The sequence below is a fragment of the Vulpes lagopus genome, chromosome 8 (genome assembly GCF_018345385.1).
Source record: "Vulpes lagopus strain Blue_001 chromosome 8, ASM1834538v1, whole genome shotgun sequence".
NCBI lineage: Eukaryota > Metazoa > Chordata > Mammalia > Carnivora > Canidae > Vulpes > Vulpes lagopus.
The window spans coordinates 121,294,353-121,320,423 of record NC_054831.1 but is presented as its reverse complement, the minus strand read 5'-3'; the positions used below and the strand labels follow the sequence as shown (position 1 = coordinate 121,320,423).

Genomic DNA, 26,071 nt, shown 5'->3' with positions numbered 1-26,071 from the left:
TCAAATAAATAAAATCTTAAAAAAAAAAAACATGCCTTGGCTGGCAAAAACAGGATCAAGGGCCCCCTCCTCAGAGCAGTGGACACATTGTGCCTCTCATGATCTCTGCACTCGCCGACTCATCCACAGGCCCCAGGAAACTGAGGTAGGCAGCAGGACCCCATGGTGTTCACCATTTTATTCAAAAGCCCATGCGCAGCCTGGGTGGCTCAGCAGTTTAGTGCTGCCTTCAGCCCAGGGTGTGATCCTGGAGACCCGGGATCGAGTCCCATGTCAGACTCCCTGCGTGGAGCTTGCTTCTTCCTCTGCCTGTGTCTCTGCCTCTCTTTCTCTCTCTCATGAACAAATAAATAAAATCTTTAAAAAAAAAAAAAAAGCCCTCACATTTGTCAAATGCATAAGTATGACCACAGCTGATTGCTGGCATAACCTCCTTCGGGGCAAAGACCCGGCCTGGTCCTCAGGAGCTTGCAAAAACAGCTAACCACATAACCTCTGAGGAAAGGATGTGTGTGTACACACACATTCTGGAGTGAGGTGGGTAGCACCTTGCCTGGCTAGAAGAGATGCCACTGCTCCCTGCACAGGACGGTCTATATCACTTCAAGACCTACATCACTCTGCAGGCTAACAGAATATTTCCCTCTGTCTGCCTCTGTCCACTTCCAGCTAGAGCCACCCTCACCCACGCTCTGGGCTCAGATTCATCTGTAGCTTGGACTGCTTAGCTGCACTTGGAAGGACAGTAAGGCACCCAGGCTTCTGTCCCCTCCAAATAGAGAAGCAAATCAAACGTGCTGTGTCTCTTGATCCTACCACACAGTATGCCTTTGTGATTACTGTCCCTCTTTCCTTACCTATTAAACACTGCACCAAGTCTACTTAAAAATCATCCAGTTTCTCCTATCTTCACATTTTGGGAGCCATCCTTCTATTTTCCACCTTATATCCCTCCCAAGAGCTGATCCTGTTTCTCACAGCCAGCAGGACATTTGAGTGTATTCTATAAACTGAGCACTTTCATCGGTTATTTCATGTAATTCTTGAAATAATCGGTATCTTCATTTTATACCTAACAGTGTACTAGCAACTGCCTCTGAGCACTGTGACAACCACATTATATATGCCATGTCTAATCCTCTCTAAAAGCTGCCACACTGATCTATATTCCCATTTTGTAGATGAAGAAACTAAGTTACAGCAATAAAGTGCTAGGGAGCCGGTGAGGAGCCGCTCTGTCCAACTCTAAAGCGTTTCAGAGTTGGGCCAAGGGACCCACCCTTGGAGTAATACCTAAGGAAGAGTACATCAATGGTTAGGGTATAAAAATTTATTACAGGTACAGAATATGACCACTAACGAATGCAGACAGGCTAGGACACAATGATACTGGATGGAAGATGGCTAGCTCTTTGGAAAGTGAACAGGTTTGGGTGGCTGGGAGCCTCATGCCACACGGAATGGTCAGTCAGAAGGGAGAGCGCATGCCAAACACTGCAGGAGGTCAGGGCATCGAGTGACTGCTCTGTGTGTCCAATGCCTTCCCCATCTGATCCGGGGCTTCAAAGGATGCCACACCCAGAAGCAAGCAACTGAAGCAGAGAGGATTCCTAAGGTGGCCCAGGCTTGTCTCTGAAGTCACGGCAACACCATTTTAAGCAATATGTTTAATTGGATGATTTCCACAAACTATACACGAAGTTTCTAACCATCACAATTCAGTGAAGTACAAAACATTAAGTTACAGGCTGTGGGAAGAGAAGGCAACACCAGTGGTGGCACCTTCCAATCCTGGTTGGTCTAAGAGTAGGGGGTGGGGAAGGTTTCGTTTTAAACTGAGCCCCTCATTTCAATGTACAAAAGAATTACTCTGATCGATATTAAATTGTATTGAAAACAAAATGGACTAAAAAGCAACTACTACTCTATGTTGGGGTGGAAATGGGAGGAAAGAATGAGTCCTTCAAAGCAGGAGGGGAGACAGTTGGGAAAAGGTTCTGTGGCTGTGACCCTAGGTGGTCACTCACGCTGCTCCATTTTTACTTTGGGTGGTCTCAGGAAGGTCCGATTTTTCTTCTCTTTCTTCCCCTTTGTATTTGCTTGGAAGTTTCGCCAGCTGTCCACACGGCCATCTCGACTTTCCTAAGCACAAAAGAGGTTTAGGTGAGGAAACTAGTTAAGGAGAAGGAGGGCCTGAACCTGCTCTGCCATCCCTGCAGCCCAGCCCAGCGCAGCCCTCTGGAATAATCCAAGAGTAGCACAGAGCAGAGCTTCCTCCCACTTCCGTGGGCCCACAAAAAAGTGGCATCCCACCTCCAGTAGGCAGGATCAGCTACAGGTTAGGAAGAGGACAAAATCATTGCAACCTTCGCTGGGGACCTCAGGGCTAGATACTTAGCATATGCTAATACTAATCCTCACAAAAAAAGCTGCCTGCAGGGTACCTGGGTGGCTGAGCTGAGTGTCTGCCATTGGCTCAGGTCGTGATCCCAGAGTTCTGGGACCACCCTGCATAGGCTCCCCACCGGGAGCCTCTCTCTCCTTCTGCCTACGTCTCTGGATCCCTGTGTCTCTTATGAATAAATAAATAAAATCTTTACAAAAAAAAAAGCTGCCTGCAGCGTGTAGTGCCACCACCATTTCACAAATGACAACACCAAGGCTCAGAGGTCAGATCATTTTCTCAAAGTCATTTGGCTAGCCAGCAGTACAGCAGCTCTTCCCACCGCACCCTCCTCCTGCCTCGCAAAACTTGGATGAGGCTCAAAGCCAGCATGATGCTGAGCAAGTTACTCTGAGAGGGTTGCTAGGGTCTCTCCCTGCTTATCAAGAGGCCTACTCATTTTCTCTCTCTGCACACACGTAGGGGAACAGAAACAAAGTCATCAACTCTGGTTTACCAATCCCTAGCCAGAGACCTAGACATTACAGAAGACAAGACACCAAATGTGGTTCAATTAAGGAAACTAGCTGAGCACCTCAAGAATGTAACCAGGGTGTTAAAGAGGAATCAAGTTCAAAAGTCTGACTATCAGGGTCACAAGAACCTCGGTTTCTGCTAATAGACCTCTTAAGTAGGGTACTACTCCACAACTACCCTCCAATCTAAATGTGCAAAGCATTTTTCTTGAGCCCACTTGGCAGGTGTGCCTTCTATAGATCTCTAAAAAACCGTCCAAGGACCCTTCCTGCCCTTGCCAAGGCTAGAGTTCCTACAGGCAGCTGAGCCAGGACTCATTCTCCAAAGCTCCTGCTCTTCCCCATACAGCCCCTTTCCCCGATCATCTGCCCCAGTTAGTCCTGGCAATGCCCCAGGAGCCAAGTTTCCATGCTGGGAAGTTTTCTTACTCTGGAATGAAATCCCTGGCCACTGTGGAAACTTACCTCGAAGTTTTTCTGCCACTCCCTTTCTCGTTTGGCTTTTTCTTGAGCTTCAATTTCTTCTTCCCTTTGTCGCTTCCTAGGAAGAAAACCAGGCCAGAGTATTTATATGATACCTAGTGACTGTCTTAACCATACAAGGTAAGCTATCTCCTCATAGAAGCAAGTATATAAAGTAAATCCATTCCCTAGGGTTCTATAAAAATGGCTGTCTGCAGAAGGCTCAAAGCCCTTTCATGAATGTCTCACTCTAAACCACGTAGATGAGACCATGGGCAGGGCTACAGGGCAGGGTATAAATACCCCTATTACATAGACAGACATATAAGGTGGTCAAGGCCAAGCCAACAATAACCACAGGTTATGGGCTCAGTCTCTAGGTTCTGGGTTCAGTCTGAGACAGCGCCATCTCTAGAACCCAGACCACCCTACTTCGGTAGAATGACCATTACAATAGTAGAGGTTCTTACTCAAGAGGATCTCTAGGAAAAAAAAAAAAAAGCATCTCTAGACAAAATCCAATCCCAAAACAAGGACATTTCACACAACCTCAACTAGCAAAACATGGTTACTGCTAAACATTAATCAATAATACAAAATATATATATATTAACCTCAAGATTTCTGAAAAGCAAGGGAAATCATACTTTCGGATAATATTTTATAAGTGATTACACTATACAATAAATACTACATACTCAACAAAGCTGTAGCCACTAGTCCCACAAAAGGTTCTGGCCTCAAAACGCTGCCTATTTAACTCCAGGAAATCAAGAAGAAAACACACAGCACTCTTCATTAAAAATTCCCTAAGGACAGGCCCATTCAACTTCCCAAAAGTCAGAGAATTTCTTATCCTAGAGATTTGAAAGTTGGGCTGTTTCAGGAACTATTTTAGATAGTCTCTTACATGATGTACTACATAATTCCTTGATCAGAAAAATCCTTCATTAGGAAAATCCCCAAAGACTAATTTTAGTTAATCTAGGTAGTTAGATGAATTAAACAAATATTCTGATGCATACCTTTCGTGCATCTCTTTGGCTTCTCTCTCTTTCCTTTTAATTTCCAGCTCAGCAAAGAGTTTCATGGTCTGTTTATATACTGCTTGTTTGAACTACAAGAAAATTAAGAACAGAAGAATATAAAAGTCAGTATTTTACCAGCAACTTGAATCAAGCACTCTTAGATAGAGCCCAAGACAAAGCAGATTAGAACCAGCAAGGAAGAAAGATTTCAGAGAGAACTATTTAATGATGCTCTCTCCTGGGAGATAAATAACATAACCACCTAACAGACCTTTCCACTTTCACCATGCAGAGGATACACAGGAAACTTGCTCTGATTAAAAAACACCAAAGAGAAAAAACTACTACCTACTTATCACAACCATGTTGGAGGACCCTTTCCTCCCAAGAGCTTCGAAAAAATAACTTTAATGCTTTCTTTTCACAAACATTTTAAAATTACTCTGTGCGAGGCACCCAGCTAGGTACTAGAAGTTGCTACCAGGCAGACGAGTCTCTACCAAATATGGCATAGCTATTAAGAGTTATTAGTTGTGTGACCCCCACCACCCCATTATCTGTTCTCCTTCCATGTAAAATCCCTTATCTTTAGGTACCTGGTCACCCAATGTAGAAGCCCGTATTTCCTAGGCTTCTTTGTAGCTAGGTGTGGCCATGTAACTTAGGTTTTAGCCAATGGGATATAAGGAGAAGTGATGCAGCAATTTCTTGGAATGTTCTTAGAGGGAGTACGCTTATCCCTCGTCCCCTTCCTCTATTCTGCTGTTTGGCACATGGGTGAGGTGATGACACATCCTGGACTGTGAGGATGGGGGCGACATCCTTGTTGGCAGAGCCACAGAGAGGAGAATGAGTCCTTGGATGACACATGGTCCAGCGCTGCCATACCAGCGGCCATCTTCCCAAAGACTATATTATACAGGACAGAAAACAAATCACTGTCTTGTTCAAACCACCATAATTTTGGGTCTCAGTTGTATGCAGTTCAACTTATATTCCAACTAATACTCAGACAGAAAAAAATAACACAATATAAGACAGAAAACAGAACTCTATCTTTAAAGCTTTTTTCCCCAAAATATAAAGTATTTTAAATATGCAAATAAAAATAGAAAATAACCCATCATGCAGATTTCACAGAGCTTAAATCCCAAAGCAGAGACACGGGAGCCAAGAGTACAAAAAGAAAGGGAAGTAAAAGAGCCCCAAAATTTGTCACTTCTTTTTAATGCGGTTTAATGCCCAGCATTGCTCAATAAAAGCCATATTCACAAACGCCAGTCCCTAACAAGGACAAACATCAAAGGAGTGAAGGAGTCTATAATGAATTGTTTCAATATCTTTAAAGGCTCCAAACTCTCTTGGCTGGACAATTACTGATGATTTTGAATTTTTTATATTCTTCTGCTTTTTCCAAATTTTCTATCATTAGCATGTGTTCCTTTATAATCGGGGGGGTGGGGGGGAGACAACTTAAAAAAGTTAGGGTTCTCAGAAACTCAGGAGGACCAAGGAGTATTTAATAGGATCTTCAGAAAAGACCTAAAAGGGTCATTAAAGAGATGGGAAGAAAAAATAAGACTGTGGAGAAAAAACTGAAATACCGGACAGAGTAAATCCAAAACAGGTGGCTAATGCAAAAGGTGACCTCACAATTCGCCAAGTAGTGTCACTACACAGAAGACGAGACCAGTCACTCCCAGAAAAATCACTGAAGCAAGAAGTTGCAGGCAAGTTTCCCTAGCAAGATAGCCTGTCTTGTGTATATCTTTAAAAACAAGGTAAAGTCATGATAAGTTACTTATTGACCTAAATTGAGGCAAGATTAATAGGATTTGATTTTTTTCAGGCTAGGAAGGCAATCAGACACAAATACCTAAGTGGAATCTCTCTCTCAGCCAATTCACACTAAAGAATCCAATAGATGATGCAATGTCCTCTGTTTGTCGGAAATTACGACCTAGAGCACAGTGAGCACTCGTAGCAGGTGGAGTGCCATCTACTAGCTGCTTAGAGTCACCTATGGTTGCTCTCAAAGTTGCCTATGCCAGTTGCAATTACTACCTTATAGATGTAAATACCACAGAAATTGATGAATGTGGTTACACAAATAAATGCTTGTAGTTTCTTTTTTTAAAGATTTTATTTATTCATGAGAGACACACAGAGAGAGAGGCAGAGACACAGGCAGAGGGAGAAGCAGGGAGTCTGACATGGGACTGGATCCTGGGTCTCCAGGATCACACCCTGGGCTGAAGGCGGCACTAAACCACTGAGCCACCGGGGCTGCCCGTAGTTTCTTTTTAAAACTAAGGCGAGTGCTTTAGAAAGATTCAATAAACATTAAGTCCCTAAAAATACTGCTGTTGAATTAGGTACAGGTGAGACATCTGAAAAGCGAATCATCCCGGTGGGCTTGCACTTTTAAGGTGCAAGCCAAGGTGCAGCCTCCTTTGCCCAGGAGAGCAATAAAGCTGTTGTTCCTCTTTATCCAAAAACAAAACAAACCAAAACAAAACAAAACAAAACAAACCAAAACAACCAATGAATCATATATAGCTAGGATTTTGATCTTGGTTTGTTTCATAAATACCTAAGTTTCAATGTACTTCAAAGAACATTACAAGGAGAAATTATGAATAATGCTTTGTGTGTGTGTTTTCTAAAATGAAATCAACTGCAAACTCCAATCAGCAGACACACAACATTCAAAGAAAAGGCTGTGGCCCTATGACAAAAAAAGACTAAAGCTTAAAAAAATGTGCATGGACATATATTCAAATATTTTAGGTTAAAACAAAATGTTTCTAGTGCTTGCTTCAGCAGCACATATACTAAAACAAAATGTTTCTAACACGTATGTGTCCTTCTTTAGGCTTCCTTCTCTTTAACCCACCAATCAGTATGCTCAAGCACAAGAAATAGTGTGGCTTTTCCCATATCTCACTCACCAGCTCAGGGTCATCCTCCTCCACATTTGTAGGTTTTCCTTCCTTCTTTAATTGCTTTTTTCTCTCTTTCACCTAAAAAGAATTTTTTTTCATCAAAAATTGAGAACATCCTTTAAGTTGCACACATATGACATGTGCACTTTTCTGCAGGTATGGGTATAACAAAAGGTTTACACGGAAAAAAATGAGCTTCTTCCCCTCCCCTCCACAACAGCAATGCAATCAAAGGAGAACAAGCAACCAGGGGTCCTTCCTCTAACCTCATCTAAAATCCAATCCACCAGAAGAATGCATAGGGACCAGCAGGGAACTTGTCCCCAGCTCATCAGATCCTAGGCCAGAGCCAAAGAGTCTTGAACACGGTGAATAAATTACCCATCTCTCTTTTGAGGTCTGTAGTTACATGTTTATGGCAAAGAAAATATATTTGTCAAGTTTTAGAAGAAGCTACCAAATTTGTGGCATTAAGTATAATTGCTTTCTGATATTTCAACAACTGTATTGATCATTTTCACTGTGACACCCCCTAAACCAATAATTTTCACATCATATTAACTGACGTTTTTTATTCCTTTGGCCACCACTGAGATCTAACAAAAAATTAAATATATGCATTCACACAAGAATGTCATTATTCTATTAAATAACCATCCACTACTGCTCCAGCAGTCAGTGCCTTCCAAGCTCAGAGCAGCCCTACTGCCACCTTGTGGCCAGAAAGCCTGAGGATGGCTCCTTTATAGGCAAAATACATAAGAGAAGTACCACAAGAATTTAAGAATTTGTCAGGTCCTTTTATGATTTTTACCAAAATTTGGCCTACACACATCACTTCCAACACATGACCAGCAAGACATAGTTATGGCCATCCATCTCCTCTTTTTACTCCTTTTCTTCATCTAAATTGGACTCATTATTATTATTGGTTATACAGCTATGAGATATTCCAAAGCTCTTCAAAGAAAAGGTCACACCCATATTCACTCCCAATTGAAAGAGCTCTTACAAATGGCCTCGTGATTCTTACCCCAGCAAGTTAAAAATTAAAACAAAGACCTTTCTTACCTCAAGCAAGCCATCTGAACACTTCCCACCACTCAGGAAATTTAGGTAATGCAAAAAAATAAATCCAGCTATAACTGAATTTATTTGACTCGTTCCCAACCCTGTTAATACAGTTACGCACCTCCTCCTATTTAAAAAAAATTTACTCACGTCCCCTTGCCAATCTTTCTCAAGCCCATGTTCCAACCCCTTCACAGAGACAAGAATCAAAATAAAGGGTCAAGGATCATCCTGGCTGCTCCACTCTTCCACTCTCAGAACTGGGTAATGTGATAACACGTGATGAGAAGAAAAGACCTCTCTTCACAGCATGAGGCTGGTAAGGAAAGAGGGAGGAGCATCCTAAGCACTCCACATCCTGAGCTCTAGGGCACACACTATGCATGAGCACCACAGCAAACTTATGGAGACCTTATCTGGTCACAAGTTACACCGGTAGGTATTGCTATGTTAACATTTACCCTCCTGCAAGGTGCCCAAGGCTTGCTAATACTTCCTGTAAACACAGCAGCACTATAAATACTTACAGTGTGTTCCACGTATTCTTTTCCTGCCTGAATTACATCCAGGGCCCTCTTCTTTTGTTCCTGATCCAGTAGCAACTTGTAAGCTTTGTCCACAGCTAATGCAAAACATTGAAATTAACTGTTTCTGCAAACACCCTCTGAAAGTCTGAACTATACTCAGGCAGTGTAAATGGACTTGTGCCATCTACAAGCATCCCCTACTTTGTTAAATTATTTATTGTTGTTAAACTAATTTAAAAACATACAACTATAAGCAATGACTTTCCTTGAGAGCCTTGGAAAGAATTAAATATACCCTCAAGACTAAATACACCACATCCAGATTTAATTCAGTGATAAAATACTTCCAATAATTTTTTTTGTTTCAAAGAAGAAAAATGATCCTATGCAGTAACAGTCTTTCTTGGTACATAAGAGTTTTAACAAAGCAAAGTTAAGATCTATGTCTTAAACAGCAACATTCTGCTTTGGAATGACAACTGTTCTACTGAAAACCACAGCTTCTTCATCACCAGAAGACAAATCTGTAACATTCCTTTTTTGATCCAGAACAAGGAACAGTTAGTCCCTAGCATTGATAAAATATTACTCAGGAGCAGGTAAATTTACAAATACCTTCAAAAGCCTTTTGTGCTCTGTCAGCATCATCTTGATTTTTGTCGGGGTGTACCAATATGGATAACTAAAATAAGAAGAAAGTTAGGTTTGTCAATAAGAATAATATTTAGTAACTCTTCGCCTACACTGTGCCTCTTTACAACCAAAAGCTCTAAGGCAAAAAAGACTGTAAGCCAGAAGCATTTTTAACAAGTTAATAAATATCATAAAATGCGCAGATATACTGGTCCTTAAAATTCAAGCACCAAAAGATTTGTAAATGCACAGCTGGGAAACATGTAATCACAAAGTTGAGAACAAATATAAGCCTAGCATTTATGAGGATGCTGTGAGGATACAGAAGAGAGATTGAAAAGTACCCAGTTCCTATTATGTCCCTTATACTGAACACTAAAGAGGCTAAAAAGCAGATATGAGACATCATCTTTCTTAAAAGAACTTTTAATTTAAAGTAGTGGTTCTGGGCAGCCCAGGTGGCTCAGCGGTTTAGTGCCACCTTCAGCCCAGGGCATGATCCTGGAGACCCTGGATCGAGTCCCACGTCGGGCTTCCTGCATGGAGCCTGCTTCTCCCTCTGCCTGTGTCTCTGCCTCTCTGTTTCTCGAATAAATAAATAAAATATTTTAAAAATAAATAAATAATAAATAAATAAATAAATAAAGTAGTGGTTCTCAAGAGGGAGTCTGGAGGGATGGATTAAATAGGTGATGGGGACTAAGCAGTACACTAGTGAGCACCAAGTGATGTATGGAAGTGCTGAATCACTGTATTATACACCTGAAACTAATATACACTGTATATTAACTAGAGTTAAAATAAAAACTAAAATTAAAATAAAATTAAAATTTAAGAAAACAAAGTAGTGGTTCTTAGTTCTGGCTATGCTCCAACCCTGCAAAGCTTTTTATTTTTTTTAAAGATTTTATTTATTTATTTATTTATTTATTTATTTATTTATTTATTTATTTATTTATTTAAGAGAGAGAGAGAGAGAGAGCAGCACAAGCAGGGGGAGAAGCAGAGGGAGAGGGAGAAGCAGACTCCCTGCTAAGCATGGAGTCCAATACAGGGCCCAATCCCATGATCCTGTGACCATGACCCAAGCAGAAATCAAGAGTCAGATGCCCAACTGACTGAGCCACCCAGGCAACCCCAACCCTGTAAAGCTTAAAAATACAGGTCTACTTTCTACTTTCAGACCCTCTGATCAGTCTCTGGCACCTATACTTTTTAGACTTCTACTGGATTGAATATCAGGTGACAGTAAGGAATTAGTGTTAATTCTGTTAAGTGTGACAAGTAGTTATGCAAGAAAATATCCTTTTTCTTCTTGGGGAGATACATGATGAAGCATTTGGGGTAAAGTATCATATGTCTGTAATTTACAACAATTCAGCCAAAAACTGAAACCAATGCATACAGACGGTGAGTATATTGGTGTTCACTGCTCTAGTCTTTCTTTTTAAAATGTAATTTAAATTTCTTATAGTAAAAAAGTTAAAAAAAAAAAAAAAAAAGCAATAATCTCCATAGGTGAATTCTTTTAGACAGCCAGGATTAGAACCACTGACCTACTATCATTGACAGACCAAAATCAACTAGTTGGAACAGTGTGACTGGGTCAGGGGAATGACAGCAAGTAGGAATCCAATGCTAATCCAGCATTACTGGAGCCAAAATCCTGGGTTCTAATTCCAACTTTAATCACCCAGTGGCTGTGAGACGTTAAGCAATTCACTTAACCTATCTCTGCACCAGTTTCCTCCTCTGTAAATGGGACAGTACTAGGTACCTCTAACTCACTAGGTTGTTAAGAATGAACCAATGCAAGTAAGAAATATAGAATAATGTCTAACACACGTTGACAACAGTTAACATATAAAAAGGAGATACTATATACCAAGAAAAAAGATACATTATTCTATTGTGTATTACCTCTAAATCCTCATAATCACCCCATTGAGTAGACACCATTATTATGTGCATTTTACAAATGCACAGAAAGATTGAAAGTAACTTGTTCAAATTGCTTATAAGATGTATGGCCAAGACTGGAACTCAAGTCATATAGCTCTAGAGCCCACATTCCTTTTTTTTTTTTCAAATATTTATTTATTTGAGAGAGAGAGAAACATGCACAAGCAGGGGGAGGCACAGAGGGGAGGGAGAGAGAGACAGGGAGAGAATCAGAGAGAGAGAGAAGCAGACTCTCCAGAGCACAGACACCGATGTGGGACTGGATCTCACAACCCTGAGATCATGACCTGAGCTGAAATCAAGAGTCAGATGCTTAACCAACTCAGCCACCCAGGAGCTGCCAGGGCTCAGACTCTTAACTATTAAATCGTATTAATGACTAAAGAACTTACTGAGCTCTTTGTATAGCTACGGATTTGAATGCTTACTTATTAAACTGGGAAAGACTGCTAATGCCTTACATTAGGAAATTTGAAATTTTAGGAAAAAAATGCTGAATATAAGTACAGAGTAACTCTATAAAAAGTTATAAGGTAAAAAAAAAAAAAAGTTATAAGGTTATATAATGACAAATGCCTGAGTAGGCAAAGATAAACATCTTGGCTTAACAGTAGATCAGAAGATGATTGTGAGTCAGCACCATGGGGGCAACCAAGGAATCAAAGAAGCAGACATAATACTGGATATTACCAAGTATGTCATGCAGGAGCTGAGAATCATATCCAGCACTGGTCAGGTCCTATTAAAATATGAAGTATATAAGAGATATAAAAAAGTTGTGGAAGGGCACCTGGGTGGCTCAGGTCATGATCCCAGGGTCCTGGGATCAAGCCCCACATCTCTGCTCAGGGTGGAGCCTGCTTCTCCCTCTTCCTCTGCCACTCCCCCTGCTTGTGCTCACTCTCTCTCAAATAGAAAATTAAAACTTAAAAAAAAAAAAAAGTTGGGGAAAGTTAAAAAAAAAAAAAAAGACATAAAATATACAGAAAATCCAATTAGTAAAGACAGATTGCAGGGAGTGTGATTATTCAACTCCTAGAAGGAAAGAGGGTTACTCAACTATCAAAATTGGAAGTTTTTTTTAAAAGGCTACTATAAACATTTCGAAGCTCAAGTTACGAAACATGAGACTGAGAAGAAAGCACTCTTTATATGAACCAGGTATCTCTTGGGTATTTGTTTGCAAAACATAAAATTATTGAGGGAGGAGGTCTTAAAACTAAAATACTGTTATGAGGGGCACCTGGGTGGCTCAGCTGGTTAAGCGTACAACTCAGTTTCGGCTCAGGTCAGGATCTCAGGGTTGTGAAATCAAGCCTGAGATTCTTTCCTGCCCCCACCTCCCACCCCCTCTGCTCCTCTCCCTGCTCACTCTCTCTCTAAAAATAAAAAAATAAAATATTAATAATTGTTACAAATCATTTAACACATTCTCCTGGGGAGAAGGCAGGAAATTTAATAAGCATGACTCCATGTAAGCTCTACTATTCTATCTTGTACTCTTCCTACTTAATTAAGAGGCTGGAAAGATTCTATTTGGATATAAACTTCATTCTATTCATAGGTTAAATTCGTTCTATTCTTCTAACTTCCAACTGTGTGCCTAGATTTGAGAGTGGGTATACTCCTGTCATAATCTTCCGAAGTCTGCTGAATGCAGTGGTCATTAAACTTCATGGCCTACCAATAACTACTGTTGTGGGGAGGCTGTGTGAATGTCAGAGGTAAGCCATAGTCATTAAATTACTTACGAATTTTGTCACTGGTTTTTTTTTTTTTTTTTTTTAAAGAGTTACACAGCCTTAAATTTAAATAAAGAAAAGTTAAGGGACATCTAGGTGGCTCAGATGGTTGAGCATCCAACTCTTGATAATGGCTCAGGTATGATCTTAGAGTCTTGAGATGGAGCCCTAGTTTGGACTTCTCGCTCAGTGGGAAGTCCACTTGAGACTCTCCCTCCGCTCCTCCCTCCACAAGTTCATGCACATGTGTGCTTTCTCTCTTGCTAACTAAATCTTAAAAAAAAAAAAAAAAAAAAAAAAAAAGTTAAATTTTGGGCCAAAAATCATAATAGCAAGTCCTAAGACAATCATGTGCTTACTATATTTCCAAAAGGTTCAGACTCCAACTACTATAGGAAAATAGTACTGTACCTGTCGAAATCTCTTTTTTATTTCTTCATCTGTCACTTCAGGATCTATCTGAAGAACCTAGAAGAATCAAAATCAGAACTGTAAAGGAGATTAAGAGAATTTATGAATTTAACAGGTATCCAATAATTACACATATTATAATCAGCAACTCACTCAGCATTCCAGAACAATGCCTGGCACACAGTTCTTAAAAATGCTCAAATGTAAATGAGGGGTCCCTGGCTGGCTCAGTCAGTAGAGTGTACAACTCTTATCTTGGGGTTCTAAGTTTCAGCCCCATGTTGGGCGTAGAATTACTTTTAAAAAATAAAATATTTTTGGGACACCTGGATGGCTCAGCGGTTGAGTGTCTGCCTTTGGCTCAGGGTGTGATCCTGGAGTTCCCAGGATCGAGTCCCACATCGGGCTCCCTGCAGGAAGCCTGCTTCTCCCTCTGCCTATATCTCTGCCTCTCTCTGTGTCTCTCATGAATAAATAAAATCTTTAAAAACAAAAAATTTTTAAAAAATAAAATATTTTTAAAAAGAAAAAAGAAATATAGATGAACAAATCAGTTAACAGAATAATAGTTATCCCATTTTAGGGTTCTCAATTAATACAGTAGCTACCTTTACTCTATCAGAAGAATTTATCATATACCCAGAGGCATGTTCCAGACCATGCTGAATTTTGCCTTCATTCATTAAGAAAAGGACTCTCCTGGGGCACCTGGGTGGCTCAGTGGTTGAGCGTCTGCCTTTGGCTCAGGTGATAATCCCACTGTCCTGGGATCAAGTCCCACATCGGGCTCCCCACAGGGAGCCTGCTTCTCCCTCTGCCCATGTCTCTGCCTTTCTCTCTGTGTCTCTCATGAATAAGTAGATAAAATCTTTTTTTTTTTTTGAATAAGTAGATAAAATCTTAAAAAAACAAAAAAGCAAAGAAAGAAAAGGACCCTCTCTACCCACCTCTACTTATCTTTACAAGTAAGAGAAAGCAGAAGCATGCAGTTGGGAAAAAATCAGGCTGGCCCCCTGATTTTCAATCCAGAAAGGTCCACTGGACTCCATGTTATATCTGTGATTCATGTGGGCAAATGATTCTCAGCCCAGAGAGAACATCAGAATTACCTGTGAGGATCTGTGACTAATGGCTGGGCCTACTCTAGAAAAGTCCGATTCCTGGACACCTGGGTGGCTCAGTTAAGCATCTGGCTTTGGCTCAAGTCGTGATCTCAGGGTCCTGGGATTAAGCCCCAGCATCAGGCTCTCTGCTGAGCAGGGAGTCTGCTTCTCCCTCTCCCTCTGCTCCTCCCCCCTGCTTGTGCTCACTCTCTCAAATAAATAAATAAAATCTTTGAAAAAAAAAAAAAAGGAAGAAAAGTCTGATTACAATTCATGAGAACTGAGGTACAGCCAATGGAAGGACCCTCTGTATTTTCTGAGCAATGTTATTCTTTTTTTTTTTTTTTTTTTTAAAGATTCATCATTCATTCATGAGAGAGACAGAGAGAAAGGCAGAGACACAAGGAGAGGGAGAAGCAAGCTCCTTGCATGGAGCCTGATGTGGGACTTGGCATTCTTAAAAATAAATCTAATCATTTTTTCCCAAGCCTAGGTAAGCTGGTGTTGACAGTACTCATCAAGCATCCTGACCACATCACCACAAATACATACATTCATTAAACATTTACACAGTAGCTACTACCTGCTGAACACAATGCTATGTGCTAGAAATGCAAAGATAAACAGGGAAAACATATTTTTTAAATTACCATATAATAAGTGCTTTTGGGGGAAGGGAATGTTACATACAATAAAGCAGATGATTTCACAGTATAGTCCATGGATTCAACATAGCACCTAGTATTTATTTACTTAGTATTCAAAGCCAGAGGAAGGTCCTGAAAGGGCATAGGGTGAGGAGAGTTAGAAATTAAGAGAAGGCCCCATTCAGTGCAACTGAATCAGAATCAACACATAACAAGATCCCCAAATGGTTTGAATCTTTTAAAGCCTGAGAAGCACTGGCAAGAAACAATGGAGGTTAGAAAAAATGTGTGTTCAAAGTTAGTAGAAGTAAGGATCAGTCAGTAATGGGCAGGGGGTGAGGAACAGCGGCAAAAATAAAAAATAAAAAATAAAAATAAACCTTGAAAGGAAAATATATACTAGAAATTAAAACTGCAAAGTAATCCACCGGATGCTTGCGGTATTTTTTAAAAACATGGCAACAAGTAATGTCAAGATTTACTGTAAGCTTTCAAAACATTCCAACAGCCTATCTACCGTAATAAAGTTATTGGAAACCAATAAAGCTGAATCACCACTGCATTCGGCACACTTTGGAAGGTTATGACAGGTGCATACCCAGTCTCCAATGCTGAGGAGACATTCAGGGTGAGGGAAAAGAACTTTAGAGCAAAGAATTTTCAAGATTCTTTGTGTCCCCTCATACCTTATGTGGAAATTTCTTCTTATTCTGAGGAGATGCATAGTAAATTATTCAGGCATAAAGCATCACAATGTCTACAGCTTACTTTCAGATGATTTGGCAAAAATGAAGAAGGCATGTATATACACACAAACACATACACACCAATCAAAAGTTATTTTCCAAGAGTTATATCACATGTGCACATGTGATCACTGGCAATAAATATTCACTGAGTGCCTTCAAAGCTAATCCAACTCCTTTTCTATCTCTAAGAGTTGGAGGTGCCATATATGGCCATGAAATACAATTTTAAAATAGTGGGCCTAGCCCTGTGGCCCAAACCACTGTAAAGCCAGTTTCCCACTCAGTACAAATGTTTGGAACACCTAGGATTGCTAGATACTCTGCTCACTACTATTCTCATGAAATTTAAGCTCCATCAGAGGAGGAACAGACAAGTAGTAATTCCAATAGCATGATAAATGCCATATTATCAATATGGCTCTTAGGAAGCACACAGAACATTCAGATTCCTTGAAGGTTTTTCTGAATTCCTACTGTCTCAGGCTTTGGGGATATTGTAATGAAAAATCCACAGTCTTAGACTTCAAAGAGTTAATTAATCATCTCACATTAACAAAAACATTTGACATTTATACAAGTTTCTGAACTCAAACTCTAAAAGCCTCCTTTGGGATCTTCTGCTTGAAAAAAGGAATCCAGTCTTAGGCACATCTGAACTCTACAACCTGTTAATAATGTAACAAGTCCCAGAGTTACATGAGATAACTACCCTTCTTTCCAAGGTACTTAAGATAAACAGAAAATAAAGTCCATGGTGCTCCCTGCTGGCATCTTAAAGTTAAATCAAAATAAGGAACATAAATAGGACAGGAAGGAACAGGGACATGGGTTCATCTAAGCCTCGGGAAGGAAGTGGGGAAGGGCCCCCAACTTAAGAATTACTATAGAATGCCTAAGAATGATGTTTCTTGCATAATGGCTGAAGGTTAGATATATGTCCAAATAGGGAGGCACAGAGATGGCAGGAAGAGAAAAGAAAATGCACCCTCGAGAAGGATTCCTGTGAGAAGATCCCTCAGATTCCTAATTTATTTCCTTCCATTTCTACCTGCTGCTCAGTGAGGCGGTGTCAAGGAAGACCACTCACACTTTAGTTGACTTGACAGCTGAGATGACAGCTATCACTGCATTACTCCCTTTACTAGAAGACGACCAGGCTGCTTACCTCTGTAGAAAAATCAGCTTCATTTAGATGGCTCAACAGTTACTTGTTGCATAAGAAACAAAAGTCACTCATTACTTATATCTCCAGAACATCTAATTCTGACTTAGAATAAAAAAGCAACTTGACTTTTTGACATCCACCCTATAAAGAGGCCAGGACATTTGTAGAAAATAGAAAAGAAAATGTTCTAAAGGATAGTCATGGAGTCCTGCCCATTTGAATACAATCTCCCATCTTCCCAAGTGTGTTGACCTTAACATCTTTTTGTGTAAAGATATAGATAGATGGATAGAGAAATAGATATTCAAATACACATACATACAGTCAACCCTTGAACAATACAGATTTGAATTGTGTGGGTCAACTTATGTACGGATTTTTTAAAAATATATATATAGTACACAACTATAAATGTATTTTCTCTCATGATTTTAATATTTTCTCTAGCTTACTTTATTACAAGAACACAGTATTTAATACACGTAACATACAAAATATGCATTTATCAATGGTTTATATTATCAGTGAGGCTTCCAGTCAATAGTAGTTATTAGCAGGACGCCTGGGTGGCTCAGTGGTTGAGTATCTGCCTTTGGCTCAGTCCTAGTCTCAGGGTCCTGGGATCAAGTCCCACATCGGCCTCCCTGCTCAATGGGGAGTCTGCTTCTCCTTCTCCCTATGCCCCTCCCCCTGCTTATACTCTCTCCCACTCTCAAATAAAATCTTTTTTAAAAAGGCATTAAGGGATCCCTGGATGGCTCAGCAGTTTGGCACCTGCCTTCGGCCCAGGGCATGACCCCGGAGACCCAAGATTGAGTCCCACGTCGGGCTCCCTGCATGGAGCCTGCTTCTCCCTCTGCCTGTGACTCTGCCTCTCTCTGTGTCTCTCATGAATAAATAAATAAAAACTTTTTTTAAAAAGGCATTAAAATCCTAGCCTTTGGGAATCCCTGGGTGGCTCAGTGGTTTAGCACCTGCCTGCAGCCTGGGGCGTGGTCCTGGAGTCCTGGGATCAAGTTCCACGTCGTCGGGCTCCCTGATGGAGCCTGCTTCTCCCTCTGCCTGTGTCTCTGCCTCCCTCTCTCTGTCTCTCATGAATAAATAAAATCTTTAAAATTAAAAAAAATATTAAAAATCCTAGCCTTTATATTAGTTCCAACAATCTGTCATTTCTTGTCAATCAGATCTCCACAGGAAACACAAATTACCTTAATAAATGGGTAAGCTAAATGATCACATCTCCTTTTGACGGTACTATGTACAGTTTAAGAGTGCAGTTAAATAAAAAGGATATACCATCAAATTCTTTATCACTTCTCAAATTACCTTCTCCATGCCCTCCCAAAAATCAAATCAAAAGTCCTTTTTTTTTAAGATTTTGTTTATTTTTTAAGTAAACTCTACACCTAATATGAGGCTTGAATTCATGACTCTGAGATCAAGAGTTGCATGTTCTACCAACTGGACCAGCCAGGCACCCTTAAAAGTATTCTTTAAGCTTCTCATCTTCCCTTTCCCTTTCTGAGCAATACAATCCAAACACATTAAATGGAGCCAGGCAACGTAGACACCTACATTGGGTGGGGCGTCAAAATGGCCCAGAGTAGTGTCAGAGTCCGTCTGGGATGAAGACAATGGTGAACACACTGGGAGTAGTGGCCAGTCACACATTGGTGGAGTATAAATCGGTGAGAAGAGCATCCACATAGAAGTGCAGCCTGACATGGAAGTACAAAGGGGTTTGAGTAGGGCATCTCAGTGGACAGGCTGGATGCCTGGCACAGGATGTTAAAACTTAAGCAAGGTGAGACTGTGAACACGAGAGGGTAGCCAAGTATAGGGTTTCAGAGCCCAAGAGGGATAAGCAAGGCATCCACATGGTAGTAGAGCCCAACACAGGGTATCTGAGGCTGAGCAGGGTAAGCAAAGTGTCCACAAGGGAAGGTGGTCTGACACGGAATATAGGAGCCCAAGCAAGAACACCTCTACAATGGGATGGCCTAGCATGGGAAACCTGTGCTTGGTAAGATGGATCCCCATGTAGGAGGGCATCCAGTATAAGAAGGCTGCCCAATAAGAGGTGTCAGAACCCAAGCAGGATGTAGAAAGCACTTGTATGGAAGTGAAGAGGGCCTCCATGCACAGGGATGCCCTGGAGGGTGGAGTCAGAGCCCAAGTAAGATGAGGAAGGTGTTCTCAGAGGAAGGTAGCCTGATGTAGAATGTCAAAGCCAGAGCAGAGTAGGAAGGTGTCTGCTTGATGGGGAGGGATGAAGCCCAAAGGGGATAAAGAGAGCCCACAGAGGGTACAGAGCAAGCACAGGAGTCTGAGCTGGGTGAGGAACACACTCACATGGAAGGGTAACCTGGCAAGGTAACTTTGAGCTCAGGTATGGTGAGAAGGGTTTTGCACACTGAAGCAGCCTAGTGTTGGGGTCAGAATAAACTGGGCTGAGGAGGGCATTCACAAGAGGGAAGGAATGGCAGTTGGGAGATCAGATGCAAACAGGAGGATCAATTAAGTAAATATATATATACACACATATATATATTTAAGGTAGTGGGAGCCTGATTTCTCACTATGAAAGGGAACCACAAACATGGAAAGAAAAAAAATGAGAATAAATCCTATAGTGTTGGATTGAAATTGGATGTAAGTACATGTACATACACATGCACACACACACTCACCCCACTCCTTAGCCCTTTCTACTTAATAGGGCCTAGGGGTGGTGACAATTCCAACAGCAATAAGTACACCTAGCACCCAAATCTTGATTTCTAAATACCATTCATCACTAAAAGGAACCAGACCTCCTCACTAAAATGATTAATTTTAGGCTGGGTCAGGAAAAGTACAAGAGTGCCTAGTAATCAAAGAATGATGAAGAAAATTACCAAAAGACAGATCTGGCTTGAAAAGTAACCTGCTGGCCAAATTTGGGACAACTTGAGCAATAAAATAATGTCAAAACATAACACACTGAATAAAATAGGAAGCCCAAATCTATACTGACCAATAAATGAATAAATTGAAACTTTGATAAGGAGAGAATATTTATATAGTCTCAAAATATCTCCCCATAAAATACTTATTACAAAGAGGGGGAAAAAAGTAACTTCATGAACAAACACAGCAAGCGCCTCCTGAAGTGATCAGATTAACATCATTAGTAATGGAAGTAAACCTGTGACAATGGAAATATCATATACTTTATAAGGTGCAAGATAACAACACAAGTATCGCTTCTGTGATATTCCTGCCAAGGTTGCATAAAGCTGGTGTTGGGGCAGCTGAATCCAGCTGAAGAAACATCAAACAAACTCAAATTGAGAGATATGCTACAAAATAACTGGCCTGTAATCTGCAGAAATGATAAAGTCACCAGTGTTAAGGGAATCCTATGAAACTGTTCCAGAATGAAGACTAAAGGGACATGACAACTAAATATAACAGTTGATTCTGGGCTGAATCCTTCTGCTATACAGGACATTATTGAGACAACTGCCAAATTTGAATGGGGTCTGAGAACTACATGGTAACAATGCATCAATGTTTATTTCCTGATTTTTTATTGTTATACTGTGCTTCAGTAGGAGAGTGTCATTTGTAGGAAAAATACACTGAAGTATTGCCGGGCAAAGAGGCATCATATTGACAACTTAGTTATCACTGTCTAAGAAACTCTTCATAGTATACTTGAAACCTTTCTGCAAATCTGAGAATGCTTTAAAATGTAAAAATTCTTTAAAAAATACTCTTCAAAAAACAGAAGCAATGGATAAACCTTGAAGACATTATGCTAAATGAAATAAGCCAAACACAAAAGAACAAATATTATGTGATTCTATCTATATGAGGCACTTAGAACAGGCAAATTCATAGAAAGTAGAATAGAAATTACCAGAGAGTGGGGGTAGGAGGAATGGGGAGTTATTATTTAATGGGTTTGGAGTTTCTGTTTGGAATGACGAAAAAGTTCTGGAAATGATAGTTGTGATGGTTGTACAACACTGAATGTACTTAATGCCACTGAACTCTACACTTAAAAATGGTTAAAATGGTTAATTTTATGTATATTTTACCAAATAAAGTGGGAACAAAAAGGTTTATAATACTCAATAAATGTTTTTATAAAATGTAACAATATTCATGTCAATATTATTTATAACTGTGAATAATTAGAAACCAGTTTAAATATCCTATAATAAAAGAATTGTTTAAACAGTAATTACAGAGACTTTAAGAAATATATACAAATACTTTACATAACAATACAGCATTGAGAACAGCACAAAGTGCATTATCCTCCTTGTTTTAAAATAAAACTTTTGGGGCACCTGAGTGGCTCAGTCAGGTGAGCTGCTATCTTCAGATCGGTCATGATCCCAAGGTCCTCCGATCGAGCCCCATTTGGGCTCCCCACTCAATAGGAAGTCTGCTTCTCTCTCTCCCTCTGCCTGCTGCTCCCTCTGCTGCTGCTTCTCTCTCTCTCTCAAATAATTAAATAAAAATTTTACAAAATAAATAATTTTTTTTTTTTAAATAGGCTCTACACCCAGCATGGAGCCCAATGTGGGACTTGAACTACTGATATCAAGTCAAATGCCCAATCAACTGAGCCATGCAGGTGCCCCTAAAATAAAACATTTAAAACAGTTAAAGTATAAACAATTAAGAGTGGCTACTTCTCTTAGGTGGGATTATATATGATTATTCTTGCTTCTTTCTTTCCTTTTTTATAAATACTGTATTTATTCATGAGAGACACAGAAAGAGAAGTAGAGACACAGGCAGAGAGAGAGAGAAGCAGGATTCATGCAGGGAGCCCGACTGGGGACTCGATCCTGGGACTCCAGGATCATGCAACTCCAGGATCACAGCCTGGGCCGAAGGCAGGCGCTCAACCGCTGAGCCATCCAAGCATCCTCTTGCTTTCTTTATATTTCAAATCTTTTTTTTTTTTTAAGACTTACTTACTTGTTTGTTTGTTTGTTTATGAATGATTTTATTTATTTATTTATTTATTTATTTATTTATTTATTTATTTATTTATTTATTTATTAATGATAGACATAGAGAGGGAGAGAGAGGCAGACACAGGCAGAGGGAGAAGCAGGCTCCATGCCGGGAGCCTGACGTGGGACTCAATTCCAGGACTCCAGGACCGCCTTGGGCCAAAGACAGGAGCCAAACCGCTGAGCCACCCAGGGATCCCCTATTTCAAATCTTTATAAGAAATAGTTTACTTATGTTCTCATTCATTTGGGGAATATAAATAATAGTGAAAGGGAATATAAAGGAAGGGAAAAGAAATGTTGGGAAATATCAGGAAGGGAGACAGAACATAAAGACTCCTAACTCAGGGAAACGAACTAGGGGTGGTGGAACGGGAGGAGGGCGGATGTTGGAGGGGAATGGGTGACGGGCACTGAGGTGGACACTTGACGGGATGAGCACTGGGTGTTTTTCTGTATGTTGGTAAATTGAACACCAATAAAAATTAATTAAAAAAAAAAAAAAGAAATAGTTTACTTTTATAATTAGGAAAAATTTTAAATTATAAAATTAAGGAAACCCAAAAAATACATTTGATTGTTTACAACCTTGTGATCATTTTTTGGTTCTTGGGTTCAGAAAAGTTGTAACAAGCAAACTAAATCAAAGATTCTAAATATATCAAGGCTAACTATCCCTTTACATCTGACAATAAAGTCCTATATATCTGGGTTGGTAAAAGATGGAGAATATTTGACAAGGCAAGACCTCAATTTCCTTAATATACTGCCTCTGAAACTCTGCTCACAATAAAACCACCAAATCTTGAGATGCCTGGGTAGCTCAGTGACTGAGCATCTGCCTTCGGCTCAGGTCATGGTCCAGGGGTCCTGGAATGGAGTCTTGTATTGGGTTCCCCACAGGGAGCCTACTTGTCTCTCTGCCTGTGTCTCTGCCTCTCTCTGTATCTCTCATGAATAAATAGAATCTTAAAAATAAATGAATGAATGAATAAATGAATGAATGAATGAATGAATGAATGAATGAATAAATAAATAAATAAATAAATAAATAAATAAATAAATAAAATCACCAAATCTCAGTTCCAACTATCAGACAAATTAGGTGTGTGTTCTGATGTAAGCCTGCCTCCAGCTATGCAAAGCTCCCCATCACAAGGCCACAGCAACATCAGACAGCTCACCTCAAATGGGTTCAAATTGAAGTAGGAAGAACCAGGACGGGTCAATCTTTCAATTTGATTTTTGGATGTTAGAACGGAATCTCTCTTCTCTATCTGTTTCACCTAAAATGAAGGGAGATAAAAACTTCATTAGTAAAGTTCAATAATAAACTCTGAATATTAAGCTACTGACATGTTCAGCAAACATTTGTCTACATGTGGAAGACAATTTTTTAAATGTTTTGAGGAATAATTCCAAGAGCTATCATTCACTGAGTTCTAATAATATAAAAACTTGACCATATTTATCCCTCTCAACCATCCTATACAGTAGTTTTTACTATTACCCCATTTTACAGTTAAGAAAACTGAGATTTAGAGAGGTTAACTGTCTTGTTCTCAACTACCCAACTTGTAACTAGAATTTTAATTCCAACAGTCTGAGGAATCAAGAACCTTCAAACATAAATATGTCACAGCCACCACCTTCAAAGAGCTTCCACTATAATGATGGAAGATGTACTTGTGCTGTTCATACTTAATTTACAGCTTTTTATTTAAGAAAAATATAATTACACTAAAATATATACTAAAACAGCATTTAAAAGAATAAAATAGCATTTAAAAAAGTATATGGGAAGGGCAAGTAACTCTGCCTACCTAACCTGCCTACCTAACTCTTCTAACCTAAGAATTAGAAAAATCCCTGGCCCAGGGGCTCAGTTGGCTGGATGCCGAGCTCATTTCCACTCAGGTAGTGATCTCAGGGTCGTGGGGAAAAGCCCTGTGTCTGGCTCTGTACTCTGTGCAGAGTCAGCTTGGAATTCTTTCTTTTTCTCTCTCTCTGCCCTTCCCCCCACATACATACATAAAAATCTTTAAAAAAAAAAAAAAAAAAAAAGGAAAAGAAGGAAAGAAAAACCCCTGACCCAAAGACAATGCTAAGGAGAACAGACATCAGGTAGTGCCAGGAAAACATTCTTGGTGCCACTGTCAGAGTTATAATACTAGTTGAAATGAATCACTGATATGTTATATACCATCTTTATTCCTATGAAGAAAAAGAGTTTAGGAATAATTTCAGTAATATAAAAGGCCCTTCCTTCTCAGTATCCTTCCTTTTCGCTTTCTTTAAAACAACATGCCACTCCCCACCCCCTCTACTCTACCTTCTTTCCCGGATTTATTTTCCTCATGGCACCTATCACTACCTGACACAATATTGTATATGTTTGTTTATTGCTTATCCTTCTCTATAGAATGCAAACTCTATGAAGACAGGATTTGTCTCTGTTGTCTCCAATGGTAAATGAAGGGTGCTCTTTTAGGTACTTTCTCTCATTAGATTCAAACAAACCAAGATTGCTTTTCTTTTTTGTTTTCTTTTTTCTTTTAACTAAGGGATAGTAAGCGAAACAATTTTCAGTATAATTGCAACAGAAGTCCATCTTCAGCTTTAACTCTTTGAAAGACCCTTTCTTATACAATAATTCCTTTAACGCTCATAAAACTCATTTTAATATTAACTCTCGCTTTACAGAAGTGGACACCGAAGATCTGTAAAATCAATGCCTTGAAAAAATTCAATCACGGTCCAATAAACTGCGTTGCAAAAATCCAATCCAAGGTCCTCTGATTCCAAATGGCATGCTTTTCTTTCATTTATTCATTCACTTATTCAACAAATATTTACCAAGGAATCACTATGTTCTAGGCGCTGGAAACACGACAGTAAGCGAGGCTCAGACCAAAGTGACTCCAGTCCTAACATGATAGATACCAAGCTGTGATCTGCTTTAGGATCCAGAACAAATTATTTCACCTCCCTAAACCTCAGGCTTGTCATCTGTAAAACAGAGAATGCTACCTGGCATGATGCATAGTGCCTGGCGTCCACAAACGTCAGAAACAACCACTAATACAACTCATGACAGAGAACTAAAAGTGGACAGTGCTTCCGTTTAGAATAAAAATGAGGTCCAAGATTAGTTAAGTCGCCCCCAAGAAGGTCAGCCTCTGCCGGCCCCTGCCAGCCTCCGACTCCGCGGACTTCGGAGACCTCTGCACGCGCCCAGGCACTTCGTTGGCCACACTCGTCGTCTACCCGCAGACGTGGGACCCTGGCCCCTTTTTCCAAGCCCAAGGGATCCCCTAGCAGCTATCAGGCAGAGACACAAACACACCCCCAGCTCGCCCCCCCCATCCCCCGCCTTCCCGAAGGCCGGACAGGAGGAGCCGCCCAACGGTCCAGGCCAGGAAGACCACTGCCTTTGCCCGCTGGGAAAGTAGGACCGGGAGGGGTTGCCCCGGTGCCATTACACCCCACTCGGTGTTCACCTCACTGTAAAAGGTCATAAATGCTTCCTCGGTGCTCCCTCCGCCAGCCGAAGCCCCGCTCTCTCCTGGAGCCGCCATTTCCCCGGCCCAGCAACCACGTGACTCTCCTGCGCAGGCGCAGCCTCCTGTGATTCTTACAGGCCCGCTTCTCTAGCCCCGCCCCTTTCCTTGTGACTCTTAAAGGGTTCG

At 40.3% G+C, this 26,071-nt stretch overlaps 1 protein-coding gene across 1 annotated transcript; it reads right to left on the bottom strand.

The window, feature by feature from the left end:
- Positions 1-1,315: 1,315 nt before the first annotated feature.
- Positions 1,316-25,983, bottom strand: DNAJC8 (DnaJ heat shock protein family (Hsp40) member C8). Its single transcript, XM_041768014.1, has 9 exons — positions 25,883-25,983; positions 23,567-23,668; positions 13,701-13,757; positions 9,568-9,634; positions 8,953-9,047; positions 7,361-7,432; positions 4,407-4,498; positions 3,385-3,460; positions 1,316-2,142 (listed from the first exon to the last, which is right to left on the bottom strand). The coding sequence occupies exons 1-9, from the start codon at positions 25,958-25,960 to the stop codon at positions 2,020-2,022; spliced, it is 762 nt and encodes a 253-aa protein (XP_041623948.1). The 5' UTR covers positions 25,961-25,983; the 3' UTR covers positions 1,316-2,019.
- Positions 25,984-26,071: the final 88 nt, after the last annotated feature.